The sequence below is a fragment of the Acanthisitta chloris genome, unplaced genomic scaffold, assembly GCF_000695815.1.
Source record: "Acanthisitta chloris isolate BGI_N310 unplaced genomic scaffold, ASM69581v1 scaffold31718, whole genome shotgun sequence".
Classification (NCBI taxonomy): domain Eukaryota; kingdom Metazoa; phylum Chordata; class Aves; order Passeriformes; family Acanthisittidae; genus Acanthisitta; species Acanthisitta chloris.
In genome coordinates, this window is record NW_008686989.1 from 46,959 (window position 1) to 59,144 (window position 12,186).

General features: G+C 36.2%; 1 protein-coding gene across 1 annotated transcript in view; it reads right to left on the minus strand.

The window, feature by feature from the left end:
- PTPN4 (protein tyrosine phosphatase, non-receptor type 4 (megakaryocyte)) overlaps positions 1 to 12,186 on the minus strand; it is a 63,715-nt gene that overhangs the window by 39,092 nt on the left and 12,437 nt on the right. Inside the window, exons 5-10 of the mRNA XM_009080417.1 lie at positions 11,107 to 11,151; positions 10,806 to 10,858; positions 8,533 to 8,653; positions 7,406 to 7,493; positions 6,191 to 6,279; positions 707 to 770 (exon numbers count right to left, since the gene is read on the minus strand). Coding sequence (XP_009078665.1) covers positions 707 to 770; positions 6,191 to 6,279; positions 7,406 to 7,493; positions 8,533 to 8,653; positions 10,806 to 10,858; positions 11,107 to 11,151 — 460 coding nt within the window. The remainder of the gene's footprint in view (positions 1 to 706; positions 771 to 6,190; positions 6,280 to 7,405; positions 7,494 to 8,532; positions 8,654 to 10,805; positions 10,859 to 11,106; positions 11,152 to 12,186) is intronic.

Genomic DNA, 12,186 nt, shown 5'->3' on the forward strand with positions numbered 1-12,186 from the left:
ACGAGTTAATCACATTGGTATATTTTTAATTAATCTCTCCATCTTTCCCCAGTGACATGTCAGTGATGGAAGCTAATCCCTTGGAGGCATGGAACAATCCATTTCTTGCTGAATTAAATGCACAGTGGTCCTGCAGTGCTTTGCAGGGCAGCAAACACACCACAAGTAGTGAAGCATACAGCTTCAACTTTTCTTCCAAGAAATTTAGAAGTAGGCATAAAAAAATTACTGTATGTAGTTTAAAACTGCAGAAAAATTCTTATCTCTTCCATTTAAATCTAAGTAGTAAAGTCAACTTGCATTACTAAATCTGAATAATACAAATCAGCATGTTTATCAAACATTAACTTACAAGTATATATACAACTGAAGCAGCATTAAGCATTACCTTTAGTTTTAATCTGGTTTCTTATGAAATTTAAATGTAATATTGATTTCCTTTCAACCTTTTCCACACTCATCTTACATAAGCAAGTTACATTTCCTGCACACAAGTGTAAAACTAAACAGGTCTAAAATATAAGGCAGATGAAATGAAAAAGTATCTTTTAAAGCATTGCAATGGTCCATTTGAGACCTAAAGACAGAAAGTTGGTCAAACTGCACTTTTAATTGCAAATGAAGACAAGAATCAACACAAAGTCAGTATAATGCAGTAAAGAAATTGCATTGCTTTCATTGAGATGAAATTTAAGACAGTACTCACCAATTCTTTCCTAAGTTGAATAAAAAACTGCTTGCACTTAAAAGAAATTTTTACAATCTTCAACCTATATGAAAAATAAAATCACAATATTTAAACACTGAATCATGGTTAAAGGCTTAAATACACTTAATGAAAATATACTTCTAGGAAGAACAGATTCCATTTCCATAGACAAAAAATAAGGTATCCAAGATTATGCAAAGCAGTTCCTCTAATTTGGAATTTATGATCTGTATATTTAAGCCATCTAATAAATTCACTTGTTTCCATCCTAACCTCAAGGCAGTTGATAATTTAAGTATCTTTTCCCCATTCCAAAGCCCAAAGAGCTTTTCTGTTCTCAGGCCATTCCAAGAAGATGTTCTCTTTTCTGAAGCTGTTTTCATTATCCCTTAGAATATGAACAAACACTTTGAACTTCACCTGATCCCTGACAGACATTCTTTCTCTATGCTCTTACATGTCTTTAAATATTACCAGAACTTGTTTTAGTAAAATAGCTAAGGCAAGATAGAAACACAGAGATAAGGACTCACAATCCTGGCTTTTAGAAAGTAAAAAAAAAATCATCACACTGTGAGGAGGAAAAAACAATTTACAGTATCACATGACAGGGAAAAATCAGCCTACAGATCTTTTCTCCTTGCAGGTTATCTATAAACACATGAGATACTGGCAGTAATTCCAGACAATTTTGGATGGTGATTGCAACAAGAGTTATGCAAAATGGAAAAGGATAGGCCACATTTCCATCACAATCTAAATATGTACTTTTATAAAATAAATGTAATATTAGGGTAGTACATACTCTTTATTAAATTAACAGGAGTATCATTTTGGTCAAGGAAAAAGGTGAAGTTCAAATGGGAAAAAGAAAAACCCTAACTTTTGTGACTCTAAAAAGAACAACTGACACAGCACTGCAAACCAACTGGAATTACTGCTTGCCTATTTATCACTTGTTGAATAAAAAAACCCTCTAGACTAGGAAGGATGAGAAGCAAAACATTAACAGACACCTAAGCTGGATATCTATATATAGAAATTATCTTCTTAACTGAATCAAATGGAGACATTTTTCTCCAGGGGATTATTCAGAGCAGGAACTTAACTTGGATGTCCTAATTTGTTGAGATAGTTCTTATCTTCAGTAACATAAAGGCAGTCTGTGAACATTAGCCTTTAAATTATGCGTATTTAAATCTTTTCCCATTTCTTTTTTCTTTCCTAGCTTTCCCACTAGTTTAATAAGAAAGAAAAAGGCAGCAGCAATAACTGTCCTATTTGTTGGGCTCTTTTTTCCAATTCTTAAATTCTTGCTATCGAAGTTAGTTTCTCAAGGATTTGAAAACTATGAAGGGAGCTACATCTTATCTACTGAAATCAAATTATTCCATTGGCATTGCATCAATTTTCTTACTATCTCCTGTGACAAATGATTGCTTAAGAATGTGGGATGGATCCTAAATTTGCTGGATGGGCTAGACACTAGTGATTATAGCAGTCTGACTGTGGGGAAAAAACAGAAACAATATTTATGAGGCTATTTAGGCTGCAGTTAATCATCAAGTATGTTATTACTAATTTTTTTAAATTTTGGGTACAGGGCAATTAAAAGAACATTTTAACATATACCTTTTCTAAAAACTGAACTGCACACACACTACAACATATTGGCTTTGCTTAGCATGTGAACAGAACACCTGAGAATACATCATAATTATTCTGTTCATAAAAACATCCCACTGCCTTTTAGTCTTTGGAGTTTCCTCTTCTGCTAAAGAAATTACTGCCTTTGGTGCTTTACCAACTCAAAGAGAGTAAGAATTAAAGCTCTACATACTGGGTTATAATCTCATCCCATAATCTAGGCAGAGTGAGGTCATCTGATTTTTAAGCCTGAAACCATTTGGAACACACTCAAAACTCAAACATTTGCCAATAAGGTCTAACTCAACGCAGAAGAGTCACTACTCAAGTACAAAGCAATGACTCAGCAAAGCTGATTCTCAGCTATTTTCAAAAAAATACAGCAGATAAGAGAGTTCATATGTACTGCTAACACTCTGCTAGTCATTCAGTAAGCATATCCATACTCAGCCAAAGCAAAAGGCAGGTATGCCTTTCCTTTCTCTGGCTGTTGGTAATGGAGCATATCCAAGGAAAAGCATAAGAGCAGGCAGACATCAATAATATTTTCCTGTTATGATTTTCCAGTCTCCACTCAGCTCAGACATCCTAAATAATAAGATATATCTTTTTAAATTAAGAGATATTTAAAAGCCCTAGTCTAAAATGAGGATTATACTCAAACACATGTTAAGGAGCCTCATGATTATCAAGCCTTGGTTTTTGCTAAAGACCTTCCCACCCCAACCCTTGCTGGGTGGGTGATAAGGCAGGACACAAAACATCCAGCAAATTTCTTGAGCAAGACTTCTTCAACACAGTTTCTGACCCAGTCACAGCTGGGGAAGATGCACTTTGTGCACAACTTGAGAACAAGAAAGGACTGTCCAGATTTAGTAGTCAAAGATAAACTTGGCTCCAGCAGCTGTGAGATGGCAAAGCTAAAGAACTTGAGGGAACTGGAGGGATGCAGCAGACTAGACCACTACTTCTGGAGAAGAAACTCCAGTATTCTCAGAGCTCTGGGAGGCAAAATCCCATGGAAGCTGCCTTTTGGGGCACAGGAACAGAGGACAGGTTAAGTACAGTCTTCTCAATCCAGAACAATCCCAGTGTGATAGAAAACATGCAAGTATGAGAAGAGGTCAGCTTGGATGAACTCAGAACTGCTGACACAAAAGTAAGTGTGTAAGACGTGGAAGCAAGATCAGATGACCAAGGAGGAACACAGTACTACCTAAGCATTCAGGGATTAAACTAGGAAATCCAAAGTGCAACTACAGTTGCAACTGGCAGGGGATGTAAAGGGCAGCAAAGCTTTCCAGGGGTACATCAACTGCAAAAGAGAGGCAAGGGAAAGAACGTCTCCAACTGCAGAACAGGTAGACAAGTAGCAAAGGAAAGGCTGAGGGACTCCATGCTCTTCTCCTTTAGTCTTCAGGGAAAAGATCTTCTCAGAATCCCAGGTCTCTGTGCCTGGTAGCACAGTCTGGGGAAAAGAGGAATTACCCACAAGACAGGAAAATCAAGTTAGGACACAAGGGATAAAAGGGAGTCTCCTTTGTTTTGCCCTATACGTCACTTGTCTCCCTCCTGTTTCATTCCTCCCCATGATCATAAGCTCCATAACAAGGAATTTAGATATACTATCATGTTAAGAGGGAGAGGGTAAAGACATTTCACTTGATTCTTCTCTGAGCAATACAGTAAATTCTATTTCTACCCACATACACACTTGTCTATCCTCTCACTTGTCTCAAAACTCAAAACACAAGTATCAGTACTAGTGTCACTGGAGCAGCAGCGTGACTATGGACACAAAGGCAAGGTAACAGGTCTACTCTTAAGCTATATTGTGAGAACTGACATTTCAGATTGTTACTCATAGCACAAGAAAGTCTGTAAAAGGGTGAAATGGGGAAGGACAGTTCTTTTTTTTTCTTGTGAAGACCAATTATATTGGTACTGTAGTCTTCAAAGGAAGAAATTAATATCCCAGATGTCAGCTGATATGGCTGAATACAAAGAAGAACTGTTTAGGTAATTACACACATACAAAAACCACACTAAGAATTTTGATCAGCATCCTTGGCATGCAAACAATATGAAGCAGAGCTCACAGAAACCTCCAGTTTCCATCAGGGACACGTAGCTTAATTATGACTTATATTGTACATACTCAGTAATTTACCAGAGTGTTATACAGAAACTATTTCTACTATTGCCATTTTCCCAAATACAACAGCAGTAAAATCAGACTAAAATGAAACCTTCCTGATTATTACAGCATTTATAAAGGAGCCTTAGCCCAGAAATGGCTGTAGCACTTCAAAACTCTTTCTAGATGAAGGGTATCTTCCTTAGAACGTGTCACTATTATCAAGGCTGGTATGACTGACTAGCACGGTAGTTTCAGACTTATCACTGCAAGATCCAGCTTTAATTTATCCAATAACCACGAAGACTGCAAATTTACATGCTCTGAAATTGGCCCAGGCTTACTTTTCTTTTAATGCTTACAAGCAAAACATATACCGTGTTCAGTTTTTTGTGGTTGCGGATAACACTAATGTTACAGCTTTGTTTTTTCTTTCCCACAGAAAATCTATTGAAATTTGACCATTCAGACTCTTTCTCAACATGGTAAACCACAAAACAGGTAACATCCTACAATGTAGCTCAAGACCAAGCTTAACACAGAAAACCACAATCTCAGAAATTCATTGGGTTGCAGGAGAGATAAATATTGTGATTATCATAATCAATTTAATCAGTTTGTATGAAGATGAGAGACCAGCCAAGACCTTTAGAGAAGTCCAGTGCTGCACTCCCCAAGCACACACATCAGCAGCAAAAATGCAAAATCAGTAGCAAATGAACACTTTTCATCACTTTAGAATGAACAGCTTTTGTGCCTGGTGAACTGATGTCTGTTATGATAATCTTGTATGACTGACTTCACCCACTCAGAATGCTGCTATAGCATACCCAGGGACACATGGAATAAATCAGGCTGTCAAAGTGGATCACAAGCAGGCAAAGGGAACCAAGGGAAGGTTACTTCTGTGGGAACTAAAAAAACATTGGGGAAGGTGACATAACTTGTGTAGAGCACCACAGAAGTTATAGAGCACTTCCACAGAGCACTTTAGAAGTCATAATAGAAAACAACATTTCTCTTAGGTCTTCCCCTTGATATGAATAAAAAGGATTCCAACTTAAGTAGACTGAGAAACAGAGTAACAACCTTAATGAGGATAACCCTGTCTTTACAGAACAGCTTTGAAAACTTTTAGTTAAGAAATAAATGACAACATTTTCTGCAGAAAATGCACTTTTTTCATTCTATCATGAAAATCATCTAGGGATGAAGGGATGACAATATCCTGAAAGCTTCACCTCAGTTATTCTCAAGTACCATACCTGCATTAAATTTAAAATAGACAGAGCAATTGTTTTATAGGTGACAAAGCAGTTAGGAGCAGTCACTCTCCAGGTTAGTATTATTAACTTCAGTTGTCTCTTTGAAGACTGTAAGCTAGACCATCACACTGTCCCTGGCTATATAGTTAATCTGTGTAAAGTGCTCACTAAATGGAAAGTATGCTGACAAACTCCTGAAGAAAAAAAAAGTGTTGAAGTTCACTACAGTTTGTATCAAAATCCTTTAACAGCACAGCATGCAGACAAGGGCAAAACCCCATTACAGAATAACCCAAAGAAAAGCAGCAGATAAATAATTTCAACTAGATATGCCACAAGTAAAGTTTCAGTCTTTTTTAAAGTGCGTGACACAGCTAGGGGCAGAAACCTATTTTGAAAGAGCAAACAAAATCATGAAACAGCTGAACTTACCACTGAAAGGTGTTAATTCGTACTCTGTTCTTAAAAATTAGTATTCCACCTGACATCACTCCAATCATTATTTCATTGTTACTCTGATCCTTTAAAAGAAAAGAGAAAAGTACTTGAAGGACAAGACAAATATCTTTTGAAACCTCATATATATTCATTCTCATCTCTCTCTAAATAAACAAATTAAGACAGAAGGAAACATGTTTTAATAAGACCAGGAAGAAATGAAATTATTCATTAGCATTTAGGGCAAACTCAAATATTTGCTCTCAATTCTTTATAAGTTAGCACAAAATTTTAATTTCTTTAGTTAGATCTTCTGTCTTTCACCAGCTTTGAAGAAATACCTAACAGTATTTCAGCATTTTATGACCAGCAGCACTAACAGATTGGTTTGATGTTTGCTACACTAATAGCAACCAGCAACTCAAATTCCCACCTGAAAGGAAACTTCAATCTCAGAACACAAAGAGGAGAGATTTTAAAACAAACACTATCATAAACATATTTAAGTAGCACATTTTCCCTGAAATATCTTTGCATTCTGATCAAACACTTGCTACAGATCTCTCAACATGTGTGCAACAACAGCAGTTACAGAGAGCAGTGCAGTAGGTTTCAAATTCTATTCCAAGTTTCTCTAGCCTTAGGGAGTAGGACAACATGTTTAAAAACCAGAGGGGTCTTAGTTACTAAAACCCATTTTATTCAGAGGCTCTGCAGAAATGTTAGCACTGTACTGACAGGTTATAATCATTTGAGTCAAGGCCTTGAGCCACTTGCTTCACCAGGTAAAAGTGACACTGTATCAAATTATACTACACTCACATTAACAGCTCATTCTATGTTATGATTATGGTTCATAATTTGGTTCTTACAGGAACCAAATTAAATATTTCCAAAGCTGACAGATCCTTGAATGACAAAGGACATTCAACAGGCACATTTTGCTTATTCATCAGTAGCCAACTGAACTGGCATTCAAGCCAACAAGGCTCAAGCTGAATGACACACAGATAACTCAGCCCAAATTTAAGCAATATCCTTAGTAGAGTGAAGTACTGGATATTCAATCAGCAAATCCCACTTAGGCACCTAAATTATTTTTTTCTTGTAAGCAGCAGCTGGGAAGGCTCACGGAAAAGAAATGTTTACTTTTCCATAATCTCAGAGGAATCCATTTTTGCATTACCATACCAGTTCATTCAAACTTACCCTTGCATAGTGCAATTCAACTCCATAAAGTTCTAAGGTACGTGCTGTATTGAGATAATTGAACTCTGCTTCTGCAGGAGACAACCCTCTGAAAGAAAGCAGCTTAATCAGGAATGTTCTAACATGACCTCCCACATCAGGCTCCCCAGTGAGCACAAACAGAAAATCTGCATTCATTTTACTACTTCTACCCCCACCCTGAAATCTGAATTTCCTTTCTCATGATAAACAGATTGCAACCCAAAAATTTTAACAGAAAAGAACTTGTGCTGTCACATAGACAAAGTCTTCACAAGAGTGAACAGCACATTTTGCTTCTAATGCATTGTATCATTTAAATGTCTGTGGAGTTCTAGAATCTGGAAATTACTTTTACAATCCTGTATTTTGCACTGGTAATTTAAAGCTTAATTACCACTGACTCACTTAAATTGCTTTACCCTACCTAACAGAATTTGCTAAGCCTTTACCCGAAATGCAACTTAACATCAGGAGTTTCTAAAGCAAACTACATGCTTCAATTAAGCAAATGTTTTGTAAATATTGCTTGTATTTTGTTAAATTTAACTGTAACGAAAGGCACTTAAGTTCTAAAGTACAAAGGAACCATCACTGAGAAGTACCACAATGTTACACATTGAAAAAAAAATATTTTCCATTGCTTCATTGCCTTTTCCTCTTTACTGAAAGGTCACACACTTGCACACAGGAAAGAGCAGATAGTGAAGAAAAGGACTTTGTTGCTTCTAAAGTAATTCTATCATGCAAGCAAAGCCTTTATGCTCAGAACATTCCTGAAGACTGGAAAAAACCTCCTAAAGAAAATATATGCAGCTAAGCTAATATCCTACATAATAGACATTTAACATGTTCATTATTTCACTTATTTTCCCTGTGATTCTGTCATGGATATTCTGTGTAGAGAATCAATGGTGTTTACTATACAGACACAAAAAAAATCACATTAAACAAACTTTAAAAAAAACCCCAAACCAAGAATAAAAAACCCACCAAAAAAAAGCCCCAGAAACCTTTAAGACAAAACACTCATTTTTTTATACAATAGCACAGCATCAGCAGTCAGGATTTGACAAAGTCAGTCAGTATCTTCTGATGTAAATCCTTACATGTGCTGCTGATGTAATTTTGCTATTTCTTTTTCAAAGTCTTGAGGCTGGCTAGGGATGAAAGAATAGTCTGAGAGGTAGCCTGGCAAGTTTTCTGAATGGTTGTAGTCTCCCAGCTCGGCTAAAATATTAAAAAGAGAGGTTATTGTTTATCACTGATGTACTTGGCATTGTGAAATGCCCCCAAATGCACAAGAGTCTGCTCCCACATAATTTATGATCTACAGCAAGCAAAAAATAGAGAAGACATTCGAACTCCCCTTTTCCCTTTGAATAAACAGTCACATTCTCAGTGAATACCATGGAGATTATCTAGAGAAAGCTTTGAGTATGTACTTATGAAGGAAATGTATAAAGTGTTGAATTTTTAATACACAAATTAATTCACAAATGCTGTCATAATGGCTAACACTAAGACACTGGAAGGTAATCAATTCTTTCTTTGATTGCTTTACCTTTGCTTCCTCTTGTGTGATTACACAATGTATTTTTCTTAACACTACAACTGCTATTTCTTCATTAGGACCTCCAAAACTCACCAAGTCATATTCAGAAGCATTAGAAAAATATTTTTTTGCACATTGAATTGTATGTATGGAAAAAAAGTACACATACATAGACGCATCTACATTGAAACTACTCTACTTGAAACTACTCCAAAGTGCATTTCTGTGATTTCGAACACTTTCTTAAAATTACAAGAAATAAATGAAAATCACATTTCATGTCAGAGTAAAAAACACAAACAGCAGCATTTTCTAAAAATACAGGCGTTGAGAATTTCTAACTCTAAAAAAAAATAATTTCAGCTTTAAATATCTGCAGTCCATGTAACAGACCTAGAGAGACTGATAAGAAAAGTGAAAACTGGAAGGATCAGAGCAGCACAGCATGCCGTGGGGTCCTGGGCAGACCTGCTGGCACTTTGTGGGGCATGGAAGAACTGGCAAGAGGGATGAAGGCACTTGTGGAGCAGGAGGACAAGCAAGGGAAGGGAGGAAAGAACTCTGTGGCACTTGCATTGCCAGAAACAGACCCTACTTTAAATAATTTAATTGGAAAATGGGCCCAGGTTTCATAACAGAATGCATTCCTTGCTAAAATCCACTCTGGAGAACACAGGAGTCTGAGATCTATGTCTGCTATTTACATACATCTATAAAGAATCCAGAGTTTACTACTAGGCAGGGACAGAAATCATTAGCCAGAGCTCTGCACACTGAAGAACTTAATGGCAGCAGATCTCATAGATAAATGCATCTCATCCAAGGCACTGCACATATCACCACTCATACAGGATTTGAAAAACAAATATATTGCAATCTTAAAAGCTTAAAATGTTATAAACTTTTCACAGTCCCTGCTTCAGCATCACATACTTCATCTCTTCTACAATAAATCCCTGTGGCATGACAGCACTTGCAGTACAACTTTCCCAGCAGCTGCAGTGTGGGAGTTTTGTGTAAGAGAAACTGTTGTATTGATCGACCTAGAAAATGGTGACCACTTAGCAAAACTATGCATAAAACATTACATTATTATATGCTTTTTCCCCTGAAAAGATTAACATGGACACTGTTTCTCTGATATGTACAAAGTATGCAACGTACTAAGTGTGGCTGTAAGTACCTTTAACAGCAGAGAAACACATGCCTGTAGATGGTATGTCAGGATTGCTTATAAAACTGGATTTCAAAAGGACAAATTTCAAGAACTAAGAGCTGAACAGTCTCTAGCTGTGGTTGCTGTGGGTTTTTTCCACTGAACAATTTAAGTTTATGAAGACCAACTGACTGAGGAAGAAAACTAAATCTCAGTCTTCAAGACTTATCTACTCACTGGATGGCTTAAAATTGACAAGACAGGTATTGAACTGTTTGGCTAGATGTGACCAGAATTCTCTTTCCCACACCTATTTGGAGGTTTACTGTTTGCTAAGTTAAAAATGTAAAAGTGTCAAAAAACCTCAACTTTAGTATCATTCAGAAGGGGGAAAAACCCCCCATGAATCCATGTACACAGGTAAATACATGAGAATTGATTTGGGGTTTTCTGACAACACAACTTTTAAGTATTTTTTCCATACTTAGTTCAGCAAATTATGCCAGGGGAGAAAACCCAATGACTCACATTTCCTTAATCATGAGAAAATTAGCATCATGTCCACAAGCATCACAATATAATGCCATACAAACCGCATTCTTTAGAAACTGATCAATACTACTTTTGGAACGTATGAGTACTGAGACATACACAAATACTATGATACTTACATTGAACAGCATAGGAAGCCAGAAGAGCAGCAGTGTTATAAGGACAGGGCAATCTGTTTTGGTTTGTTTTTAAAATGAGAAATAAATAAAATTACATATTTCATATGAAATCTTGTCATTTTGAAAACCCTAGTCTTTTATTGTCTATGGAAAAATTGGACATGTAATTACTATAAACACTTCTACTTGCATAGACAGCAACTTATCCTTAATGTACTTTTATTTTTGCAGGCAAAATCTCTTATCATTAACTTTTTTCTCAAACTTGCATTCAAGGTTTAACACAACAAAAATGTCTTACCTTCCAGTAAGAATGTCCTGCTTAATTTGCAAAAAGTACTGGTACCTTATTTAAAGAAGCAAACAAAAAACACTACGATTAAAAATAAAATTATTCCATCATTTTTGATCAATTCAATGTATTTTGCTTTCAGTTAGTGCAAAACTAAAACTTCACATTTTGCATGCTAGTTCTTAAACTCTGATGGGAAAGAAATCAAACTTTGATTAGTAAGATAATAATACAACTTGGTAAACCAAACTACTTACAGGGTATGAAGTCATACATTGGACTTCACTAAAAGACTACAAATTTCACATTCTACCTGCTTTATTTTCTAGTATTTATGTCGAATTTAAAGTTTAAAAGAGCAAAAAAGAAATGTCTTCATGACAAGTGAGTGTGGGCAACAGAACTATCCAACAGGGCAAGCACAAGTTGAAGTTTGCACCTGTGTATGGAGTTACCCACATAAGAATGATCTGCACTCCAAGTAGAAAGAATTAATTTATTCTCACTGAGTATTTGAGATTATTCTGTTTTCATTCACATTAAAATAATTACTCTTAGTATTTTGTCGTTCCATTGTTATTATAAAAGTTGTGGATTCTGTTATGTCAAACACCTTTCAATTGACTTCCCTTGAACTCCTGAAGTTTTCTTCAACTATGATGTGAGAAAAGTTGGTTTTAGACATGCAGTTTCCCCATGCCCACTCCTTCAAATCAGGAAGGAGATGGATACAGCAAAAGGAACAGAAACACTTTAAAACAAGAACTATTTTCCACCAAACAGTGGCAGCAGAAACACCATGACTTAACCCCAACAAGCCTGAAACTGCAAACAGATTTCCCCCTAAATTATTTCCTTCCTTTGTTTCTCCAACAAAACCCAAACATTTTGTTGACATCTCAAAATGAATGTTTTGTTCATTCAATTTAGTTCCTCCATATTTCACTCAAAGACAGTTTCAAAGAAGTATAAATGTTTGTATCAAGTGGCAAATCACATCTGCTACAAAGCTCCACTGAAACAGAGGTTTCAGTGGGGTAGCAAACAAGACTTACCAAGATGGGAAGATGTTAGCACAGGCTTAAACTT